At 43.2% G+C, this 25,033-nt stretch overlaps 2 protein-coding genes and 1 long non-coding RNA gene across 11 annotated transcripts in view; 2 read left to right on the forward strand and 1 right to left on the reverse strand.

The window, feature by feature from the left end:
* Positions 1-2,207, forward strand: part of HCK (HCK proto-oncogene, Src family tyrosine kinase) — a 39,057-nt gene extending 36,850 nt beyond the window's left edge. For all 7 annotated transcript variants that reach the window (XM_027623208.2, XM_027623206.2, XM_027623202.2 and 4 more), the window contains one exon: positions 1,675-2,207. In XM_027623208.2, coding sequence (XP_027479009.1) covers positions 1,675-1,874 — 200 coding nt within the window. In that variant the 3' untranslated portion in view covers positions 1,875-2,207. The remainder of the gene's footprint in view (positions 1-1,674) is intronic.
* LOC113938081 overlaps positions 1-11,478 on the reverse strand; it is a 50,271-nt gene extending 38,793 nt beyond the window's left edge. Inside the window, exon 1 of the long non-coding RNA XR_003524815.1 lies at positions 10,982-11,478. This is a non-coding gene — a long non-coding RNA (uncharacterized LOC113938081). The remainder of the gene's footprint in view (positions 1-10,981) is intronic.
* Positions 10,903-25,033, forward strand: part of TM9SF4 (transmembrane 9 superfamily member 4) — a 54,395-nt gene continuing 40,264 nt past the window's right edge. Inside the window, exon 1 of one of the 3 annotated variants that reach the window (XM_027623198.1) lies at positions 10,903-11,116. In XM_027623198.1, the coding sequence (XP_027478999.1) occupies positions 11,102-11,116 (15 nt within the window). In that variant the 5' untranslated portion in view covers positions 10,903-11,101. Of the gene's footprint in view, positions 11,117-19,050; positions 19,070-25,033 lie in introns of those variants that run through there. The other 2 variants (XM_027623197.1, XM_027623199.1) reach the window with 2 other exon arrangements.

Genomic DNA, 25,033 nt, shown 5'->3' on the forward strand with positions numbered 1-25,033 from the left:
ATATAAAGACTCCCTGACTTTGTATATAAACCGTCCTGAATTTGAATCTCACCCCATCAGCAATTACACTTGGAGAAATTCACTTCACTTCTCCTACCCTAGTGTCTTCACCTTTAAAAAAATGTAGTAATGGTATCTACCTTGCAGAAGTGGTTGTGAAGATTAGAAATAAGAGGTATAGACGGTTGGTTCATTCATCAGTTTTGATCGAATCCCTCCTGTGTGTTAGGCACTGGGGATATGGTGAGTCGAGCACATTCTAGCCTGGAGGGACACACACAACAGACACACACTCTCAGCTGGAGATTACTTCTGGGCAGAGAATGAAGCAGGGCAAGTGAGAGGGAGTGACGTGGGGCACCTGTGGTGCTCCCCAGCTCCTGTCAGAGCGGGTCCTATTTGAGTTGAAAGACAGCTCAGTGAGGAACTAGGGGAAAGATTCCAGGTAGAAGACACTGCTAGCTCTTAGGCTCTGAGGTGTGTCTGAGGAAAGAACAAGGAAGCCTGGTAGCTGGAGACAAGGAATGAGAGCAGATGGTGAATGATGAGGTTGGCAGGGGCCAGATCAGGGAGGGCCCATGGCCATGCTGAAGACTGTGGACTGTGGCTGTTAGTCTAAGTGTATGGAAGCCATTGGAGGGTTTGAGTCAGGGAAGTGGCATCATCTGATTTCCATCTTTACGTGATGCTTTGGTTCAGCATGGAGAGTGGATTGGGGGCTGGGGGGAAGGTAGTAGCCACAGCAGCGGGATAGGGAGAGGTGGTGGAGACAGAGGTAAACTGATGGGCTGATACTATCTTTCAAAAGAAGGAAAAATGTGACTTGCTGATATGGAAGGTGAGAGAGAGAAGAATCAAGGCTGATCCTCTTGGTTAATTGAGCAGCCAAGTGGGTAATGGTCTGGGGTTAGAAATCCAAGAGTTCTGGTTTAGCCCTGTTAAAATGGAGGTGACTTGTAACATCCAAGTAAAGATGTTGAAGGAAGCACTCGGATATATGAGTTTGGAGCTCTAGACTGATAATGTAAAATTGGGCATTGTAGACATGTAGAAGATTGTTCTTAAAGATATCTCACATAAACTTCAATTGAACAAGGAAATAGTCCCATTCACAGAGTGACACTGAGACAGACTGCCTCTTTTGTCTTGAGAGTACACCGGTAAAAGCCAGGCAATGGGTTATGGAACCAAATCCATTAGGATGCATTAGGCTCTAAGTAAGAAAATAACTAAGAATGGCAGAAACAATAGGCAAATTATTAACCTCCATGAGTCTGGCATTGGTGGCCGGCCAGTTCAGGTGCTCAATAGCACTCAGGTCTGTGGGTTAGCGTCTCTGTGATTGTCTTCCCTGTGTGGCACTGCAGCTCCAAGAATCATGTTGTTTCTCAGTGTCGTTGGAAAGAGGAAGGGTGTATCTTTCAAGGGAGGAACACCTTTCCTGGCAGTCTCCCGGGACAATGCTCCTCAGCTCCCGTTGGCCAAAACTGGGTGCCATGGTCCTGCCTTAGCTATAGGGGAGGCTTGGGAAGGGGTACCTGGCTTTCATAGTGGGAGGGGCTCAGCTCCCAGGGGAGGTGGGAAGTGATAGCTGCTGGGGAGGCAACAGTCTCTGCCACCCTGGGGTTTCCCTGTCCCAGTCCCTCCCTCTTTAATTCCATGGCTCCTTCTCAGGGATGACAAATCCTGAGGTGATCCGGGCACTGGAGCGCGGATACCGCATGCCTCGACCAGAGCACTGCCCTGAGGAGCTCTATAACATTATGACACGCTGCTGGAAGAACCGCCCTGAGGAGCGGCCGACCTTCGAATATATCCAGAGTGTGCTGGACGACTACTACACAGCCACTGAGAGCCAGTACCAACACCCGTGATGGGCGGACCCGGACGGGGCCAGGTACCCCGCTGATGCCCAAGAGGTGCCTCCAAGCGTCACCTGCTGGTGCCGGCTCACCCTTGCCGGTCCCAGACACCACCCACCCCCAGCTCCAGCCACAGTTCCTCATCTGTCAAGGGGTTCAACCGGACAATCTCTTTTTGACTCCAGCAATCTACAATCCACGCCCCCCTCAGGAGACCCCAAGTTGATACTTCTATTGCCTGGGACAGCTGGATTCCAGTTACAGCTGTGGTTTGGATGGGAAACTTTAAAAATAATGAAATAAGTATTTAAATAAAAGATACAAATGCTAAAGGCTTTACTGACAGATCAGCGTGCCCTGTCCTGCCTGCCAGTTCCTGAATATCACCTATTTGCCCTTTTGCTGGATGACGAGTCAGAAAGAGGGAAGGACCCTTCCAAAGACCAGGTGTATGAAGACAAGTGGGGTCCAAGGCTCCCAAGGTTTCTAACTGCCCCCAAATAGTCACTGGCTGTTTGAGTTTCCTATGGCTTCTGTAACAAATGACCACAAACTTGGTGGCTTAAAACGCAAATTCATTATCTTACAGTTCCAGAGGTCAGATGTCTGAAATGGTTTTGGCAGGGTTGTGTGCATTTTGGAGCCCCTAGGGGAGAATTCATTTCCTTGGCTTTTCCGGCTTCTAGAGGCAGACACGGCCCCCCGACCCATGCTTCTCTTACACTCATCACTCCAATCTGCTTGTCATCAAGGTTCCTTCTGTGTCCTGCCTCCCTCTTTCTCTTGTAGGGACACCTGTTGGTACACTGGGCCCACCTGGATAATCCAGACTAACTTTTCCGTTTCAAGATCCTTAATCACATCTGCAAAGCCCTTTTTGCTACGTAAGACAACACATTCACAGGTTCCAGGGATCAGGACAGACATCTTGGGTGTGGAGGAGGAACATTATTCTGCCTATCACACTGGCACAGGGATGCTGGATGGGTTTTTGTCTCCAAAGAGCTGAGTTGGCCAAGATGATAAGAATGATTTTTCATGACGGGGGCCCTGACTTTCCTGACAACCTGCACTGACACATGAACTGATTAGTCTGGGTCTCCCCTAGGGCTGCAGGGCTGTCCGCAGCCTGCGCATTTCCCGTGGCCAAGCAGCCATCATGGTTGTTAAGATGGTACCCACCGTTGTAGGAATACCAGGGTCTGGAGATGTGGTTGCTGAGAGGTATCTGGTAGCCTGCATGGGAAGCTCTCAGTGGAGGGGAGGGAGATGTGGGATGGAAGTGGAGAAGACAAGGAGGCAATGGGCCCTTCCTGCATGTTATTCCAGTTGAAGGCGTTAGCTTTTGTTGTAAGGGGAATGCTGGGAAGAGGTGGAGAGCAAGATGGGGAACCATTGACACCTTTCTATATTACTGCATCTCCTGAAGGGTTTACATCACAGCACCTGCCAGGGGCCCCTGGAGCCCTATATTGAATTGATTTTGCACCCCTGAGCAGCACAGAGGAACTGGGAATAAGCTGTGGAAAATGAAGCTAGCAGTGTTTCTTTCTTCTTTTTTTTTTTTTAGATTTATTTATTTATTTATTTGAGAGAGCGAGAATGAGAGAAAGAGAGTACATGGGGGGGGGAGGGTCAGAGGGAGAAGCAGGCTCCTCGCTGAGCGGGGAGCCCAATGTGGGACTCGATCCCGGGACTCCGGGATCATGACCTGAGCCGAAGGCAGTCGCTTAACCAACTGAGCCACCCAGGCGCCCTAGCAGTGTTTCAATTTACCTAGTTGGTAACTGAATTTCTCTCCTGCTTTCTCCTTTGGGATATGTCTTTGGGTATCCGAAAGCAGAGCTCAGGCTCCTTTAGTAGGAATTTGCTCTCATGATTTGTGGTACATTGTATTGCTGTTCAGTAATCCATAAGCGAGAGCCTACTGCTACATAGACAAGACCGAGGGGCAATATGCACCCTCCTGCTCTTTCAGTTTACACTGCCTATTATGTGATTTATGCCTCTGGTCACAGGAAAGACAGATTAAAACGTGGGGACAGATACAACACCAAAGCACAAGCCATGAAAGAAAATATTGATAAATTAGACTCCATTAAAATTAAAAACTCTACTCTGAGAAAGACACTGTTAAGAAAATGAGGGTGGCTCAGTCGGTTAAGGTCTGCCTTCAGCTCAGGTCATGTTCCTGGGGTCCCGGGATCGAGCCCCACATCGGGCTCCCTGCTCAGCGGGGAGCCTGCTTCTCCCTCTCCCTCTGCCTGCCGCTCCCCCTGTTTGTGCTCTGTCAGATAAATAAATTAAATCTTAAAAAAAAAAAAACTAAACATGTTCTTACCATACAATCCAGTAATTGCACTCCTTGATATTTACTGAAACAATTTGAAAACTTCTGTTCACACAAAAACCTACACACTGATGTTTATAGTAGCTTTATTTATAATTGTCAAAATTTGGAAGCAACCAAGATACCCTTCAACAGGTGAGTGGATAAACAAACTGTGGTATATCCATATAATGGAATACTGTTCAGTGATCAAAAGAAATGAGCTATCAAGGCACGGAAGAAACTTACATGCACATAGCTGAGTAAAAGAAACCAATCTGAAAAGGCTCCATACTATCAGATTCCAACTCTAGGACATTTTGGAAAAGGCAAAATTGCAGAGATAATAAGATCAATGGTTGCCAGGGGTTTGGCAGAGAGGGAGGGATGAACAGAATGGAACATAGGGGATTTTTAGGGTAGTGAAGCTATTCTGTATGATACTCTTAATGATAGATACATCTGTCAAAACTCAATGTACAACAGAAAGAGTGAACCCTAATGTAAACTATGGACCTAAGTTAATAATAATAACAGGCTCATCAACTGTAACATATGTAGCACACTAAGGCAACATGTGAGTAATAGAGGAAACTGGGGGCTGGATGAGAGGGCACATGGGAATTTTGTGCTTTCTATTCATTTTTCTGTAAACCTAAAACTGCTCTAAAAAATAAAGTCTGTTCAATAAAAAAGCACACAAAGACATGGAGATAAATTTAGTGCCACCAATTCTTCGGGAAAACTGCATGCACTCCTCCCCTGGAGGGCATCAAAGAAGGCACAGACAAGGTGACCCATTCTAAGATGTCCATGACTTGCTGTAATCTAGTATCTAGCTGTGGCTTTGAGTTTAAACACAGGGAAAGTACTTGTTTCATTTCCCCCCTGTGAGTTGAAATAAAACTGCGTCCTTATTCCCTGACCTGGGCCCTCAGTTTTGTCATGTGTCTGTCCTCATCACCATATATTCTGACATAAGGCTATATCAATTTGCATTCCTTTTGGAAGTTGGCAATGCCTGCTAGTTGTTGCCATATCCACGTTCCCCCCTTCTTCCAGAGAAATAGCATTTTTATCAGGGGGCACGTAACTACCCAGAATGAAGGCTGCACTTCCCACTCCCCCTTGCAGCTAAGTGTGGCCAGGTGATTAAGTTCTGGTGAATGGGTTGTAAGTGGAAGTGTGCTATAGCACCTTTCAGTATCCTTTCTTTTTTTTTTTTTTTAAAGATTTTATTTATTTATTTGAGAGAGAGAGAATGAGAGATAGAAAGCACGAGAGGGAAGAGGGTCAGAGGGAGAAGCAGACTCCCCGCTGAGCAGGAAGCCCGATGTGGGACTCGATCCCGGGACTCCAGGATCATGACCTGAGCCGAAAGCAGTCACTTAACCAACTGAGCCACCCAGGCGCCCTCAGTATCCTTTCTTAAAAGACAACTGATATGAACTCTTTGCCCCTTATTTTTCATCTCTTCCTCTATCTTGCTGCCTAGAATATGCATGTGAAGGCTGGAGCTCTAGCTACCATCTTGGACCCTGAGGAACATGAATTAACTCAAAGGATGGCAAAGCTGGACGGGGCCTAGATCTCTTAAAATATTTTAAGCACACCACCATAGCAACTAGAAGGTCCTCCAACTTTTACCTCAGAGGGTGTGGCATGCACTGTCAGGATCCCTTGAATGGACTAGATGTTTAGCTGCCATTATCTGCACCGCTGTATGTCTGAGGGCTCTTTTCCTAAAGCTGCAGAAAGCTCAGCTGCCAGTGTTCCCAGAAGGCCAAAAGTGCTGAGGAATTCACCCACTCTGGGATAAATCCTCAACTAATGACTTTTGGGAGTTGGTGTATAAATACCCCAGCTTCCTTGCTCCCCTGGGTGTGGTAACCGTGAGGTATGTGTTTTGGGTTGTTGCCCAGAGTTTCCCCATGGGATTACACTTCAGTTACTCACAGAGGTAAGTTGCTTGACAACATACCTTCCCCAAGTATAGCTCTGACATGACTGTGGGTTGATAGTTTCATTTATATTCATGAAGAAAATGAAAATGAAATAATGAAGATGTACATTGGAACTTCACTCATTCGTCAATGACATGAGCAACTTCTTTGCCAACTCAGGTAAGAGCTTCAAATACTGTCACATTTTTGTGCTGATCATAATGTAACTGATACAGATACAGCACACTTAACCCTTAATCTGCACTATTGCCTTTTTCTTTAGCACGTGAGGTCTAGACCAGGGTTTGGCAAAAAACCATGTTTTATTGGAACACAGTGACGCCCGTTATTTGTTGACTGTAGTGGCTTTTGTACCCGCAAGGCAGGGTTGAGAATTATGACACAATCACACAGTCTACAAAGCCTAAGGTATTTATTATCTGGCCCTTTACAGAAAATGTTTGCTAGCAAAACAAAAGTTCAAGCCCTGATTTGTAGCGTTTGCTGATTTAGGGGGGTATAAATATTCTCATCATTGCCAATTTAAAGCTTCCAACCAGAAGTGCGTTATGACTTTCATGGACCTTAGGCACTTCTGCCTTTGTAGGACCCTAAAAATATATTTTTTATTTTATTTTATATTTATATATTATATTTTATATTTATAAAATACATATTTTATATTTATAAATATAAATAAGAATATTTTTATTTAAACATCTGTATATTTAATATATATATTTATTCAAATATTAAATATAGAGTCAACAACTACATTGATAGAAAGATGAATATACCAATAGTACACATGAACACTTTCCCTTCGACCTCAAAATTCATATTTTCCTTCTGATTTTAAAAGAGATTAACTTCTTTTCATGGCCTCTAAAAGTGGAGTGGGCCTTGTGTACTGTGCCTACTGCATTAATGGATAAGTTGGCTCTGCTACCAGTTCAGTGCTACTGAACTCAGAACTGGGGAAAGACGTGCAGTAGTGCACCATTTCATAGTATTTCTATTATACAGATAAGATAGGTATGAATAACCTCAAGAGCAAAGATAAAATATAGTAAAATGATTAGGAAGTAGAGTTTTGCATATTTCAAACTTTTGGTTTTAATATCATTTATTTAATTTAAAATTTACATAACTTAATTTTCTTTTTTTTTTTAAGATTTTATTCATTTATTTGAGAGAGAGCGAGCATGAGAGAGGGGAGGTCAGAGGGAGAAGCAGACTCCCCGCCGAGCAGGGAGCCCAATGCAGGACTCAATCCTGGGACTCCAGGATCATGACCTGAGCCGAAGGCAGTTGCCCAACCAACTGAGCCACCCTGGCGCCCCAACATAACTTAATTTTCAATTAATTTTCTGGTGTCCCTTCACCTCCCAAATAAACTACTCTGGCTTGAATCCTTGTCTCAGAGTTGGCTTCTGGGGGAAGCCAAGCTAAGACAGAGGAAAGTAAGCTTCTGACTTGTTAAGCCACTGTTATTTTAGTGTGTGTGTGTTGGGGGGGTTCTTCCTTACAGCTGGATCTTTTCCTAACTGATAGGGTGAGGCTTGAGATAATTCATAATGCAAACATTCAAAAACAATTTTTTGGAGCACATACTTAATAGGGACACAGTTGGTAACAACATAAATCCAGTCCAGGTCTTCGTGGGAGATAGAGAATAGCAAATGACCAAATTGTATCTATATCTGTATGTGGCCAGGGAATACCTCTCTAAGGAGGTGACAGTGGAGCTGAGACCCAAACATGAGAAGGAGCTAACCACACAAAATGTTGAGAGAAGAGTATTCCAGATAGAAGGAACTGCAAGTGCAAAGGTCCTGAGGTGCAGATGAGCAGGGCCAGTTCCAGGAATATCTGTGTGGCTGGAACCCCGTGGGTGAGGGAAGGAGTGGTAGGAGACAAGCTTGATCATGCAGAGCCTTGCAGGCCATGATGAAGACTTGAGATTTTATGTTATCACAGTGGCTATTAAATGGAGAATCAAGATTAGAGGTGACAGGAGCAGCAGGCAGGAGGAAGCCACATAAGAGGCTGCCATAGAGGCCTCATGGACAGGGGGTGGGGGTGTGAAGCAAGGATGGCACAGTGGATTGTTACAAAATGACCCTCAACAAATCATGCCCCCCTGAATTCATGCCCTTGTGTGGTCCCCTCCCATTGTGACTCTGGACTGACTTTGTGACTGGTTTTGACCAACAGAGTGTGGCAGAATTGATGCTGTGGGAGTTCTGAAACTTAAGCCTTAGGAGGCCTTGCAGCTTTCACTCACCGCCATGGACCTGAGACCATAATGTGAAGGATCCTTCGCTACCCTCCTTGGGGATGGGTATCCAAGGATCCCACATGGAGAGAGAGGCCTTGCTGACAGCCAGCATCAAACACCCAGACATAAGAGGCCACCATGCACCCTACAGCCCCAGCTGAGCCGTCTGCTGAAAGTGCATGAGAGATCAGAATGGCCCAGACTGTCAACCCACAGAGTCAAGAGAAATAATAAATTATTGTTGTTTTGAGCCACTGAGTTTTAGGGTGCTGGGTTATTTAGCAATAAATAAATGAAACCAGGGCGCCTGGGTGGCTCAGTCAGTTAAGCGACTGCCTTCGGCTCAGGTCATGATCCTGGTGTCCTGGGATCGAGTCCCACATCGGGCTCCCTGCTCATCAGGGTGTCTGCTTCTCCCTCTGACCCTCTTCCCTCTCATGCTCTCTCTCATTCTCTCTCTCTCAAATAAATAAATAAAAATCTAAAAAAAAAATAAAGGAAAACAGTGTGAAAAGAACATAGATTAGTACATCCTACCCTTCGCCTTGGAGACACGTAAGGATCAGATTTGCTTCCCCTAATCCCAACTCTACCTTCCCATTCTCCTTGGAGAAGCATTTTTGAAGGTACCTAGAACTATATGCCCTGCTAAATTTTATGTGTAGATTTTACCACGATGAAAAGAAAAAGTTTTCAAGAAGCAACTTGTCCATGTAATGGAGCTAGTGGGTGGTAGAGATGAGATCTGAACCCTGGTAGTCTAGCTTTAGGATTCTGGTGTATGTTACCAAAAGAGATTGAGATATGAAAGGCCTCTGGGGAAATGGAAAGTACGAGGAGGGGGGACAATGGAAATACTGAGGAATAATATGCCATTCATGGAGATTTGCTCCTTATCAGTCATCCCTCTTTAGGCATCCAGAAATGGTGGGAAACACCCAGGATTCAAGCACCAGGAGAACTGGTTGCAAGTTTGGAATCTATGGTTTACCAGCTTTGAGACTCCCGGAAAATCCCTCCTAGTCTCTAAATCTTTCCTCACCCTTGGGGATGATATCAATTCTGCTATTCTTTAGGATGGTTGTGTGAGTCACAAGAGTTAATGGATGTGTGTTTCAATTATCTATGGAAGCATGAGAAACCACTCCAAAATCTTAAACAACTGGGCTCAGCTGGGCAGTTTTTCTGTTCCACATGGTGTTGATGAGGGTACCCGTGTGGCTGCATTCAGCTGGCGGTTCAGCTGGGGGTGAAATGTCCAAGATGACTTCATTCACATGTGTAGTGCTCAGCTGAAGTTTCTAGAATATTTTGAGGACTCAAATTGGTTGGGTCTCCCTCCCTCTCCCCATATGGCTCTCCAGTAGGAGACACAGTGGAAGACAGTAGAAGCCGAAGCTGCCAAGCCTCTTAAGGCTTAAATCAGAACTAGCAGAGTCATTTATACCACATGCTTTGGTCAAAACAAGTGACATGACCAGCCAGATTCAAAGGGAAGAGAAATAGAGTCTACCTCCTGATGGGAGAAACAGCATGCTCATGCAAAGATAGGAGGACTTGTTGGCAGCCATCTTTGTGACAATCCACTACAGTGGCACGCATAGGTGGGGATCAGAGTTCAACTGCCCCCTGCCAAGAGGTAGGATTAGATAAGAGAGTCTTATGAATGGTTTAAGCATAATGCTAAGGGCTGCAGCACACAGCAAGTGCTCAGTAAGTGCTGATTATTTTTAATCATTATTATTATTTTAACAACTTTTGGAAACAGTCACTGGTAGCACTGGTACTGTATCCACTTTACAGTGATACATGGAATAAATTAACTTTCTGGCCTCTCCCAATTTTAACACTGTGACTCTTTGAGTCCCCTTTCCAGATATCAGAAATTGAGGCTTAGGAAGACTTAGTGACTTACCTCGGTCACACTCTTAGCTAACCAGACCATGGTGAAGTCTACATTCAAAGATGTCTTCCTCTACTAAATACACTGCTTTTCATTCATTCCCTTAATAAGTAGTGTATTGTATTTGGCACTTACCATCTACCTGGAGAAGTATACATAAGTGTATAATGACAATTATTTAATGAATACATACTATGTAACGTTATGTCATTGAATCCTCATCATAAACTTATTATAATCCCCTACCTATTTTGCCAATGAGAATAAAGTAGAGTAAGGTTAAATAAAAGACAGGATCCTACCCTCTTAGGGATTACAGTCTATTAGAGAGGATATAAAGTAGTCAAGCAAATAATTATATATATAATTACAAATTACTCCCGCAGTTGGGCTGCTATTGGAGCCCTGGTACCAAACCCACTCATCAAATCAAGGCCTCGGGTAACCCTGGCAACCAGTCTTCCTGCCAATAGTAAAGATGGCGTCCAGAGAACAGACGTGTATACGCACACCCCCCCCCACTACCCACAATACAATGGGGGGAGGAGGAGCAGTTTCTGCCAGGAGTTAATATGGCTCCCATAGTTACACCATCCGCTCGTCACCTAATCAGCGACCTCACTGCCCACACCAGGCTGAGGATCAGGAGCAAAGTTTTCTTACCTCTCCGCTGACCACGACTACAGGAGAGTTTGAAGCCAGGGAGCACCCAGCGGAGTTAAACTCCGTAACCAGGGAAACACCACTTCCGCTGACGTCATTACGGCGACACGTGGATCCAAGATGGCGGCTGCGATGGTGAGTGAAGGAGACTCCGGGAGCCAGAGCTGGAGCGGGGCCCTCCGGGGGATCCCAGGACCCTCCAGCGCCCCATGCCTGGCCGGAGCCACCTCCGGGACCCGTAGCTCAGGCTTGAGGGATATCCCTGACTGGGCTTGTCTCTCCCAAACTCCCCCTCCCCGACCCTGGCCCCGCACTCAGGCTTGTCAAGGCCCGGAGTTTTGGGGGAGGCACTCGGTCGGAGGAAAGGTCTCGGTTACCGTCTCTGCCGGTTCCTATTACTGCTTTGGTCTCCGCCTCCTGTGACCCCCTTTTTCTAATTTTCACTTCCCAGCCTGGATCTCTCCGAATATCCCCCTATTCCCACCCTCGCTCCTCCTCCTTACGTCCAGACTTTGCTCTCCGCCTTCCTCCTCCCCTCTGTCCTGACCAGTCCGCGGATGCGACCTCACCACGGACCAGCCGCCCAGCCCAAGGCCCGTCTCAGATCCTTTCCAGAGCCCTGTCCTCATGTCCACCTTCAGTAACTGTTCCCACCGCGCAGAGGTCTTGACTGCCGCTACCCCGGAGCATGCCCTTACAACCGCTCTCCTCCATTTTCTATTTCCAGACCCTTCCTAAACATTTATGCGGTCTTCTCTAAATCAACTGTCTGCCTCTCTCCTGGGGAGCTTTTATCCCATTGGTTCTCAAACTTCACCGTGCATAAGACTCGGGGTGTGTTGGGGGAGGCATGTTAAAAATGCAGGTTCCTGAGCCCCACTCCCAAAGTTCTAATTCAGTAGGTCTAGGTGATGCCCAGGAATCTGCACTTTTATAAGCACTCCAGTGATTATGATGCAGGTGATCTGTGAACTATGTTTTGAAAAACACTCTACTAGCCTTGTCTGGCTGCCTCCCCCTTGGGTGCCCCTGCAGGACCACACAACCCTTTAGGGAAAAAGTTGGTTAGAATGGAGCTCGTTAAGATGAAGGCTGTATGTGGATAAGGGTGCAGGTGAAAGAACTGTGCCTGGAAAGTGGGTCAGCACTTACTGGTTCCTGTACAGAACCCTGGAAGTAGACCTATGAAGGAGTGGCCTTTCTCCCAGAAGCTCAGCTCGCATTCTGCTTGTCAAGAGACCAAAACCAGAATTGAAGTCACTTTGTCCAGAGTGATTTTCTAGGTCTTCTGTATGTTGCTTCCTCTGCAGATAATTTCATCCTAGGAGTGAATGCAAAGGAAAACCCAGGAAAAAAGGAGGTGACGTTTGACTTTAGCAAAGGCAGATTCTTGTTTAAATTCTTTGGTGTTGGCTTTCTCTAAACAAGGGTAGGTTATTGGCTGACAATGAGCTTCCCTCCTTCTGTTAACCAACAGATAACCTCCTTTTTGTTTAACGAGGGATTCCTTATTTAGAACCTGAGGTCAGGTTCAAGATTTCCCAGCCTTCCCTGATTTCTCAGGGAATCGAAGTCTCAGACTTCGATTTAAACCATGAGTGAGTGAGATGTCAAAACCAAATTTTTTTCTGGACCACATTCAGAACAAGCATGGTATAAGAATGTAACAGGAAAAGTCACACCTCCCTTGCCATAGGGAAAAACTTCAATAAAGTGGCATTTATAGCATTGCACTGGGTAATTCCTGCCCCGTTCAAAGGTTTTTAAGAGGTAATAAGTTAGCAGTACATATTTCTGGCACACATTGATTTAATCAACAAATACACAATGCCTGCCCTGTGCCAAGACCTAGGAATGTTGTTGTGAAGTAGAGGGTTAAGTTGCCCACCGTTGTGGGGCTCTTCTAGTCTTGAGGAGACAGGCAGTGAACAAGCCAACAAGTAGATGAACAAGATAATGTCAGATAGTGGTAAATGCTGTGAAGACAGCAAGGGGCGAAGTGATAGTGATTGAGAGTGATGGGGTGACACGACTACTTTGGATTAAATGGTCAGAGAAGGGGCGCCTGGGTGGCTCAGTCGTTAAGCGTCTGCCTTCGGCTCAGGTCATGATCCCAGGGTCCTGGGATCGAGCCCCACATCGGGCTCCTTGCTCCGCGGGAAGCCTGCTTCTCCCTCTCCCGCTCCCCCTGCTTGTGTTCCTTCTCTCGCTGTGTCTCTCTCTGTCAAATAAATAAATAAAATCTTTAAAAAAAATAAAAATAAAAAAATAAATGGTCAGAGAAGTCTTTTCAGAGTTGACATGAGTTGAGACCCCACTGACAAGAAGGAACCAGCAAGGCAAAGAGTGTTCCTGGCAAAGGAAATTGCAAGTGTAAAGGACCAACATGGGAAAGAGCTTGGTATATTAGAGGAACACAGAAGGCTGGAGGGACTGAAGTATGGTGAAGGGGTGAAGGTGGGAAGGATTGATAAAAGATGAAACTGGAGAGAGGCAGGAGCAGCTGTGTTTCTAAAAGCCTGCCTATAATTGCAGTGGATTGTAGTCTACAGTTGGCAGTCTATGGGCTGCATGTTGAAACAGACTGTTCTTTTAGGGTGCTTCCCCTTCCTACCCTTCAGAGCATTACACTAGGGGAGCCGGTGTGCTTTCAGCCTGCAAAAAACCATGAAGAGGAGTTGGGATTTTATTGTAAGCTGAGTGGAAAGCACAGTGATTCAGTGTATATCATGTCACATGGGAGTCTTGTCCTGTGTGCTTTCATGGTGGATACAGTAACTGATGTTAAGAAACTGAGGATGTAATGTATAGTGACTCACAGAGGCCAGTTTAAAGGATGCACATGAGAAACTTTATGTTTGATGCAATAGTGAAAATGCATGGAAGTGAATTTATTACAGAGGGATTTGTGTAACAGGCAAAGTGGGGTCACAGATAGACTTGAGTTTGGGCTGTGTCAAGCACTTTATTACAGGAAGTCAGAACAGTCCCCACACCCTTGTATACATTAAGTTTCACAACCGGTGGGGAAGGGGGGTGTGGATCTGCTTTGGGGTATATGAGTTTCTGTGGCAATTCATACAACCAAAGAGGAATTAAGCTAGTGGATTCAGTGACCGTGGGAACAGGCTAGGTTTTTTGTTTGTCTTTTAGGTTTTGAAAGTTAGGGGGCGCCTGGGTGGCTCAGTCGGTTAAGCGTCTGCCTTTGGTTCAGGTCATGATCCCATCACGATCCCCAGGATCCTGGGATCGAACCCTGGTCCTTCTGCCTGTAGCTCCCCCCCCGGCTCCTCCTCGCTCGCTCTCTCGCTCTATCTCAAATAAATAAATAAATAAAATCTTTGAAAAAGAAAGGGCTATGGGTTTCTAGAGGTATTTTATGGGCTTTTCTCTCCCTCGCTTTTCTTAGTGAACGGCTCTTCTTCTCCGGGGCTTGGGCTGCCTCCTCTCAGGTGTGTTAGCACAGTGGGTGTTTCCTAAACCTGCAGGGCAACACTTCTCCCACCATAGCAGGAGATTTAGCTGGTGTCAGCAGAAGTTCTCTCTACTTTTCCTGCTTTCCTCCTACCCTGGATTTAGATGACTTTATAAAGTTACAGGATACTGAGTTGATCCACCTGGATCTTAGGTGAGAGGCAGGCTCATATCTCATTCTTTATGGAAATACTGAGCATATGGCATATGCTCTGGGGAATATTATTTTGGTGGAACTTGGAAAGTGTCCTCTGAGTACATTTGTAGGCATCGCAGGAGTCTGGAAACCTCCATTTGGAGAATAAAACTGTGCTTCTCTCGCATCTATCATTGTCCATACTGTCTGGGTTTTATCTTTTTCCTTTCTTTATTGGATATAATTCATATACTCTAAAATTTGCCCTTTTGAAGTAGACACTATAGTGGTTTTTCATATATTCACAAAGTTGTGCAATCTTCACCACCATTCACTTCTAGAACATTTCATCACCCAAAAAGAAACCCATTAACTGTGACTTCCCACTCCCCACTCTCCTCAGTCCCTGGCAACCACTTATCTACTTTCTGTCTATATAAGATTTGCCTATTTTGGACATTTCATATAACTGGAATCATAGAGTATGTGGTGTTTTGTATCTGGCTTTTTTTTTTTTTTAAGACAGCATAATGTTTTCAAAGTTCATGTTGTAGCAAGTGTCAGTACTTCATTCCTTTTTATGGCCGAATAATATTCCATTGTGCGGATACACCACATTTTGTTTAGCCCTTCATCCGTTGATGGACTCTGGGATTTTTTTTTTTCTACTTTCTGGCGGTTGTGAATGTTACTGTGAACATTTATGTGCACATATGTGTTTCTATGGGAACACATTTTCCGTTTTCTTGGGCACGTACCTAGGTTTAGAATTGCTAGGTGAGTTGACAGTGCTCTGATCCAGTCTGGAGGCAGGGGAATGGGCTGAATGGCCACAAGGTTCACTTGAGCAGATGGAGGCCGTGCTAGGCAAGCCCCGCAGCCCCAGTCAGAAGATAGAAACAGGCACTGTATCTCATGGCAAAGTCTGGACCGTAGAGGCCTGCACTCTGCCACCGGTCCCATGTGTGCGAAGTTGCAGTCTTGTCTGGGCCTCCAGTGTGGATTGGGATCAGCCCATGGAGGATGGAGGCCTAGAGCCAGAGTCAGCAGTCTCGGGCTTAGCCCCAGCACTGACACTGACCTACCCTGTGGCCTGGGCACAAAAGATCACTTCGGCTTTTTTGGTCTGTAGCCATGGATGACATATGAAATGAAGGTTTGGACTTGATGGTTGCAAAATTTCAGGTTGAAAATTCTGTAGTTTAGAATACTCAAATTTAAGTTTGTTTGTTTTCCATGATCATAGTTTCTGTAGTCTTTCCAGGCTGCTGTCTGTTGGTTGTGCTGTCTCTTTGATCTCCAGTTGCCCTACCTGGCATGAATTCTGCAGGAGCCACTGTGTCCTTGGAGCCAAGGGGCCAACATCAGGCCCTGGGTCAGATGTGTTTCTCCGAGCAGTCCCTTTAAAGGAGTGCCTTCATCCTCTCAGGAAGTACAGAGAAGGCTGAGACAACATTAAGTTGCCTCTTGGTTTCTCTTTTACAACTTGGACAAAAGTTCCCCTTTGATCTTGGCATTAAAGAAACGGGTCGCAGAATGTTGGAGAAGGTCGAGTTTTGATCTCTGGGCACTGGCAGGAAGGTGGGAAGGAGCCAGGGTGAGCAGGGCCATCTGGCCACAGAAGAATGATAGCCACCTACCACCCCCCAACCTGCTTTGATCCCTGAACCATTTGCTGACACTAGTGTTTCCCAAATGGGGCACTGTTGGGGACACCCAGGACTTCCATCTCCGTCCTCTTCATTGCTTCCTTCTCTGCCTTCCTAACATGATTTCTCACCTATGCCTGAGCATTAAACTAACAGGCCTCCCACTATCTGAAGTCCCCAGGTTTTGTATTCAGTGGGTATGCTAAGTGCTCCTAGCAGTTCTTAAAAAACAAAATCAAAGCACAAGTTGGAACTGAATTCTTAAGCCAGTTTAGAAGGGAGTTTGGGTACCCTGGCAAGTCACTTACCATCTCTGAGCCTCAGTTTCTACTCATGGTACATCAGATGTTGTAAATTTGGCAGTCCCGTGGACCACATCTTCACATGGACTTGATTTGGGGTGCGTTGGTTTGCTTTGCTTTGCTTTGCTTTTGACTGGCACCAGACTTAAAAGTTTTTGAGTTGGTTGCCAACATTTAATTGGGAATATTTCACATTTAAAAGCTAGGTTTTCATTTTCTCTTGAGAATTTGGGCCCAGATTCCCTGTCAGAGGCATGCTTCACACAGGGCCCAGCTCATCACTTCCTGTCTCGGCACTCTCCTGTATCACTCCGGAGCAGTCTCACTACTTAGGTCACTTGCATGGTCCTGCTATGTGTTTGAATTTGCAACCCCTGAATAAGATCATCGCTCTATAAAGTGTTTCCTACTCTGACATTCTGATTCAAAAACTATAAAAGGTGTGTGGTAATCCCCTGTGTGACCTGACTTCAAGGGAAAAGGTTCTACTCACACGATATATTTCAGTTGATAAACCATATGCCCATCCAATATTCCACGGGATCCTTACGAAAGCCCATTTTACAGGTGAAGAAACTAAGGCTTGGTCTAAGGACCTGTGATTGATTTAATACCTTTGGACAAGCTTTTTTTTTTTTTTTTTTTAACCGCAGTTAACCGTTTTAGAAATCTTTGTGCGTGTGTGGTAACATAAATATAACAAAAGGTGTCATTTGAAGTTTTTGAAGTGTACGATCGGTGGCATTAATTACATTCACAGTGTTGTGCAACCCTCACCACCATCCATCTTCAGAACTTTTTATTATCCCATACTGAATCGGTTTCCTTACTTTTAAAGTGAGGGGTGACACTGTCCTCAAAGGATTGTTGTGATTATTAAATGAAATATGAGATGAGAGCTCCTGGCACAAAGAGAGCTCTCTAATTTTTCTGTTCCAAGGTTTGAAGTCTTCCAGAGGCGAACCATTTAAGCTGGTTGCTTCAACTAATTGAGCATTCTTTTATAAATGCCCAAAGGGGAGAGGGAAGGTCAGTACAGTTCTTGTGTTTTATTTCTGCCCTTTCTGGCCTCAAGGTTTAGATCGGGTTGTCCATTGCTTGGTGAGGGTAGCTCTTTCACTTGGATTTCCACAGCTGGCTGCCCATTTTTTCCTACTCCCAAAGAGCAGTTTGCAGTCTTTCTATGTAGCTGTGCTCAACGGCAACTCTGTATCTCTGGGCTCTGAAATAAAGGCTACATTTTCAGAGCCTCCTGTGGCTAATTTAGTTCTTTTTTTCTTTCTTTTTCTTTTTTTTCCCCTCTGTGAGTTCTTTAGCTCCATGGGGGCTGCTTGGTAAGTGGTCCTGAGCTGTCATTAGCCATCTTGCATGTGTGGTTGAATTCTTGGGGAGCTCTAGCTGATTGGGTAATCGATTTCAGTTAACTGTTGGCAAACTGTGCCCCACAGCCTTTTTCTTTCTTTTTTTTTTCCTCTCTTTTTTTCTTAATCTGGGGAGCAGTTACTACATGATCTTAAAATGGTGACTGTATCTTTGAGAAGGAAATAGAAGAATCTAGCTTACTGTTCAGGAAGGTGCTGCTTTGGGGCGCCTGGGTGGCTCAGTTGGTTAAGCGACTGCCTTCGGCTCAGGTCATGATCCCAGGGTCCTGGCATCGAGTCCCACATTGGGCTCCCTGCTCAGCGGGAAGCCTGCTTCTCCCTCTCCCACTCCCCCTGCGTGTGTTCCCTCTCTCGCTGTCTCTCTCTCTCTCTCTCTGTCAATTAAATAAATAAAATCTTTAAAAAAAAAAAAAAGGGACGGTGCTGCTTTTATGGCAGGAAATGTATGGGATAGGAACCAGGGGCCAGAAAGGCTGTCCACAGACAGGCCAGAGTCAATCACTAGGTGATGCTATTTATGGGAAAGAAGACTGCAAGGCAGGGGGCTCCAGAAGAGAAAAGGTTAACTTCTGGCCACAGAGAAATGTGAGCGAATGAACTAATTTTTAGTTCACAGGATGAAACTTCTTTTTTTTCTTCTTCTTCTTCTTTTTTTGGAAGAAGTTCATTGTTCACACCTTTCAAACTGGGTGGAGCAAATTTTAGGAAGTGAGGGGTACTTTTTAGTTCTAGCAGTTCTTCACTGGGCTCTTGGGAGAGTTTTTTTCTGCATGCCCAGCCCCCCAAGAATAAAATACATCGGGAGGGCAAGGCCTTGATTCTTGGGTCTCTTGAGCTTTATAACTTTCCAGGTCACCCATATCTTTGCCAGTGATGGGGTGTTAGATTACAGCATGAAGGGCTTCTAGATTGCTATCACCTTGCTTCTTGACATGCTGCCTTTGCTGTCTCGTGACTTAGAAACCAAGTGAAGCAAAATGTTGAATGAGCTGGTTCACATGTTAGCACTGCCATTCCTTTTCTTGGCTCTGAACAGGCATTTGCTAAATACTTAATTGGCTTTTCAGGCTGAACTTCACATGGAAGTTCCTATGATGATCAATTGAAAATTAAAGGAAGATACAAAGGAGTTTCCCAAGAAGCAGGTATTTTGCTACTCTCCACCTTCCTTACAGAAATGAACTATGGGTCCAGCATCCTCTATCAGGCTGTCTGGGCTGCAGAGATAATGAAGTGAAAGAGTCACAAAGAGGTTTAAATGGTAACCAGTACAAGGGTCTTGTCTGGGGCCCATGAACTTCTAGGTCCTTGATCCTCCTGGAATCATACATCAGGTTGTGTTTGGAGTGTTTTTTCTGGGAACAGGGTCTATAGCACTTTTTTCTTTAGTTGAAGGATAGTTGACACACAATGTTGTATTAGTTTCAGGCACACAACATAGTGATTCAACAACTTGATTCAGCAGCTCTAAACCTATGCTTAAACAAGTGTAACTACCATCTGTCACCATACAACATTGTTACAATATCCTTGACTATATTCCCTGTGCTGTACCTTTCATCTGGTGACTTATAAGATGCTCAGAGGGGTCTGCAGTACTCTCCCTACAGTTAAGGATTACTGATCTTGTCTGGTTACTCACACGTCTGTGCCCGGGGGCCGTGCGAATCTTTATCATTCCAGTTTTAGTGTGTGTGCTACCGAAATGAGCACTGGTTACTCACATCTTGCCAGAATCCCCCCTGCTTTGTTCTTACCTTATAGCTTCCATTTTCTGTACATTTTCAGGGGAATTTCCCCAAGTATTTTCAGAGGCAGCCATCTCCTTCCCTTTCTTAAAATGTAAATATTTATTTTGAATATGAGTGATCCATGTACATGGAAAAAGAATAAAAAAGCTATAAAAGAAATGAAAGTCACCCCACTGCCCCCAGGCATTCATCAGAGGTACGTAGTCATTGATTGAAAAGTTTTTTTCCCTAGAACATTTTTGTACACATGAAATGTCTGTTTAAAAATACTTTTTATTATAAAAAAAATGCTCAACATGTACAAAAGTAGAAGAAATAGTATAAGGAATCCCCATAACCCATCACCCAGCTTCAAGAATTACCATTAAATTGCCAGATTTGTTTCATCTGTGACAAGTCCTCCCTTGAGCTGGTTATTTTTTTCCTTCAGGTTTATAAAGGTGTCATTTAACACCATAAAATGACTGATTTTAAGTGTATAGTTGAATGAATATAGTTCATTCAGTTTATGAACTGAATATTACAAATAATGTAGTTCATTAATTTATCATTCAAATGACTGATTTTAAGTGTGTAGTTCAATGAATATAGTTCATTCAATTTTAGTGAATGTATAGACCTATTCAGTCATCATCACAATAACACAAAGTTTAGAACATTTTTGTCACCCCATCAGGTTCCCTTACAGCCGAGGGGTTGACACTTGGAGTCAGTCCCTGCTCCCACACCGGCCAACCACTGATCTTTCTGTCTCTAGATTTGCCTTTCTTGGGCATTTCACTTAAGTGGAATCATACACCATATAGACTTTTGCATCTGGCTTCATGAACTTGGCATTACATTTATGGGATTTGTCAGTGGTGTAACAGGAATTGGTAGTTCACTTCTTTTTATTGCTGAATACTATTCCATTGCATGGCTGTACTGCATTTTGTTTCCCCCTTCACCAGTTGATGGGTGTTTGGATTATTTCCAGCTTTGGACTTTTTGATCAAAGCTATTAGGAGCATTCATGTACAAGTCTTTGTATGGACAACTGTTTCCTCTTCTCTTGGGTAAATGCCTAGGATTGGAATTGCCGGGTAGTGTGGTAAGTTTCTGTTGAATTTTTTAAAGATACTGCCAAACTTTCCCATGGCTGTACCATTTTATGTTCCCATCAATATATGAGGGTTCCAGTTTGTCCATCTTTGTCCACACTTGCTATTGTCTGTGTCTTTGAGGTTGGCCATTCTCATGGATGTGTGGTGTGCCTCATTGTGGTTTTAGTTTGACAAGTGATATTGAACATCATCTCATGTGCTTATTAGCCAGTTGTATATCTTCTTTGGTAAAATGTGTATACAGATCTTTTGCCAGTTTTTTAAATTGGATTGTTTTATCATTAAGTTGTAAGAATTTTTTATGTATTCTGGATACAAGTTCTCTATCAGATATGTGATTTACAAAGATTTTTCTTCTAGTCTGTGGCTTTTCATTTTTTTTAATTTAAAAAAATTGAAGTATAATTGACATACAATATATTAGTTTCAGTTGTACAATATGATATTTTATATACATTACAAAATGCATACCATTGTAAGTGTATTTACCCTCTGTCACCATACAAAGATATTATAATATTATAGTATTTTTGACTGTATTTCCTTTGCTGTACTTTACATCCTCATGACTTTTTTTTTTTAAGGTTTTATTTATTTATTAGAGAGAGCATGTGCACACAAGCAGGGGGAGTGGCAGGCAGAGGAAGAGGGAGAAGCAGGCTCCCCACTGAGCAGAGCGCCTGAAGCAGGGAGACTTAACCAACTGAGCCACCCAGGCGCCCCTAGACTTGCTTATGTTATAGCTGGAAGTTTGTACCTCTTAATCCCCTTCACCTGTTTTGCTCATCCCCCTATCCCACCTCCTCTGGCAACCATTGGTTTGTTCTCTATATTTAGAGTTTGTTTCTGTCTTGTTTATTTGTTTGTTTTGTTGTTTAAATTCTACATATAAGTGCAATCATACGATATTTGTTATTGTTTGACTTACGTCACTTAGCATAATACCCTCTAGGTCCATGTCTTCCATTTTCTTAATGATATCTTTTGAAGTGTAAAAGTTTTAAATTTTGATGAAATCAATTTTATCAATTTTTTAAATATAGATTGTGCTATTGGTGTTGTATCTAAGACATCTTTGCCTAACTCAATGTCACAAAGATTGTCTCATAACTATTCTTCTAGAAGTTTTATAGTTTTTGCTTGTCTATTCAGGTCTAAGATACATGTTGAGTTAATTTCTGTGAATGGTGTGAGGTTCCTTTTACATGCAGCTACCCAAATGTCAAGAGTCATTTGTTGAAAAGACTATCCATTCATTATTGAATTGCCTTGGCAACTTGTTGAAAATCAATTTACTATAAACATATGGATTTATTTCTGGACTTTGAATTTCCATTGATCTTTATGCATATCCTTACCACACCGTCTTGATTACTGTAGCTTTATAATAAGCTTAGAAATGAAATAAGCTTAGAATTTGTTATTCTTAAACATTGTTTTGGATGTTCTGGGTCCTTTGTGTTTCCAAATAATTTTAGGGTTGACTTGTCAGTTTCTATAAAAAAGCCTGCTGGGATTTTGATAGGGATTGCCTCGAATCTGTAGATCAGTTTGGGAAGAATTGCCATCCTCTCAATATTGAGTCTTTCAGTCCATGAAAATGGAATGTCTCTCCAGTTACTTAGAATGTTTTGTAATTTTCGGTATACAAGTCTTTTAAAAGAAATTTATTCCTGGGGCGCCTTGATGGCTCAGTCGGTTAAGCACCCAACTCTGGATTTCTGCTCACGTCTGATCTCAGGGTGGTGAGATCAAGCCCTGCATCAGGCTCTGCGCTCAGCAGGGAGTCGGAGCCTGCTTGAAATTCTCTCCCTTTCCTTCTGCCCCTCCCCCTGCTTGTGTGCACACTCTGTCTCTAGAATAAATAAATGTATGTTTAAAAAAATTTATTCCTAAATATCTTACTCTTTTTGAAGGTATTATAAATGGAGGTAGTTTTGAAATTTCATTTTGGGTTTGTTTGTTGCTAGTATGTGGAAGTACAGTTAATTTTTATATGTTGATCTTGTAGTTTCCAACCTTACTCACTTTATTAGTTCTAGTAGTTGTTTTGGGTTTCTGTAGGATTTTCTAAATACAAGATATGTGATCTACAATAAAAGCTCCTTTACTTCTTTTCAGTATGGATGCCTTTAATTAATTATTTGCTTCAGTGAATATTATTTGCATTTATATAGCACAATGTTGAATAGAAATGGCAAAAGTGGACATCTTTGCCTTGTCAGTCATCTTAGGAGGAAGCATTTGTCTTTCACCATTAAGTATGGTGTTGGCTGTGGGTTTTTCGTAGCTGCTCTTTATCTGATTGAGGAAGTTCCTTTCTATTCTTAATTTGTTGGGAGATTTTATCATGAATATCTGTTGGATTTTTTCAAGTGTTTTTTCTTTGTGAAGATTGTGTGGTTTTGTCCTTTATATGGTATATTACATTGATTTTCAGATATTGAGCCAACCTTGCATTTCTGGGGTAAACCCCACTTGGTCATGATGTATAAACCTTTTCATATATTGCTGGATATGATTTGCTAATATTTTATTAAGGATTTTTTCCATCTGTGTTCATGAGGGCTATTTGTAAGTTTCCTTTTCTTGTGATGTCTTTGGCTTTGGTACAGGTTTAAAAAAATTTTTTTAGATAAATGAGATTATACTATACACACGCTGCTGTGCATCTTATTTTATACTTTATAACTTACGTTGGCAGTCCTTCGAAAATAGTTCTACCTTCCATTTAAGGAAAGAGGGCTAAGTTGCCCTCCCCAAACACTGTACCAGTTTACCTATAGCTAGTTATGTTCAGATTTTTTAAAGCTTTGTGACTCTAATAGGTAAAAAAATCAGATGCCATTATTTTGATTTGCATTTTTTAAATTATGAATGATGTTTACCATCTTTTTGTGTTTGGCCTTTTGAACTCTTTTTTTTAACTGCCCATTCATATTCTTTTGGGTTATTTGTCCTTGATTGGTTTATAAGAGCTCTTTGTATACCGAAAGAATAGTCCTTTGTCAGGTGTGTGGTAAATATTTTTACCCAAATTGTGTTTTTCTTTGTCTATGATGTATATATTTTTAAATTTTTCTTCCTTCTTCCTATGTATCCTTTTTCTTTATAGTTTCTGGGTTTTGTTTCATTCTTAGGAAACTTGCCATGTCAAGATTGTTTAAAAGTATATCTGTATTGGGGTGCCTGGGTGGCTCAGTCAGTTAAGCATCTGACTCTTGATTTTGGCTCAGGTCCAATCCCAGCTGTGAAATTGAGCCCTGCGTCAGGCTCTGCACTGGGTGTGGGGCCTGCTTGAGATTTTCTCTCTCTCTCTCTCTCTCTCTGTCTCCCCCTTCTCTAAAAAATAAATAAAATAAAATATTTAAAAGTATATCTGTATTTGCTCCTCACACTTCTATTTCAGTTTGTATGTTTAAGTCTTTTCTCACCTCTCCAGTACCAGTTTGGATAGCTCTATATTTTAATATTTAGTAGAACATAATCATCATTCAGTCAATGTTAGCTTCCATTGTTATCAGGATCATCATTACATGCTCATCATCTTTTAATGCAGCTCACCTGCCTGAAGAGAGCATACCTGTTCCTCTGCCTCTGACCTTGGGCAAGTTATTTAATCTCTGGGTCTCCGGTTAACTAGCAGTCAACTGTGGGAAAGGTGCAAGTCAGCCTTTGTAACTTGGCACAAAGTAGGGACTCGTAAATGCAAAGGACTGTTCTCCTGAAGCTGTTTCAAAAAGTAGAAACAGAAGGAAAGCTTCCAGACTCACTCTGTGAAGCCAGCATTACCTTGATCCCCAAACCAGGCAAAGACCCTATCAAAAAGGAGAATTTCAGACCAATATCCCTGATGAATATGGATTCCAAAATTCTCAACAAAATCCTGGCTAATAGGATCCAACAGTACATTAAAAGGATCATCCACCATGACCAAGTGGGATTTATCCCTGGGATGCAAGGGTGGTTCAACATTCGCAAATCAATCAATGTGACAGAACACACTAATAAGAGGAGAGAGAAGAACCATATGGTCCTCTCAATTGATGCAGGAAAAACATTTGACAAAATACAGCATCCTTTCCTGATTAAAGCTCTTCAGAGTATAGGGATAAAGGGAACATTCCTCAATTTCATAAAATCCATCTATGAAAAACCCACAGCGAGTATCGTCTTCAATGGGGAAAAGCTGAGAGCCTTTCCCTCAAGATCAGAAACATGACAAGGATGCCCACTCTCGCCACTGTTGTTCAAC

The sequence above is a fragment of the Zalophus californianus genome, chromosome 8 (genome assembly GCF_009762305.2).
Source record: "Zalophus californianus isolate mZalCal1 chromosome 8, mZalCal1.pri.v2, whole genome shotgun sequence".
Classification (NCBI taxonomy): Eukaryota; Metazoa; Chordata; class Mammalia; order Carnivora; family Otariidae; genus Zalophus; species Zalophus californianus.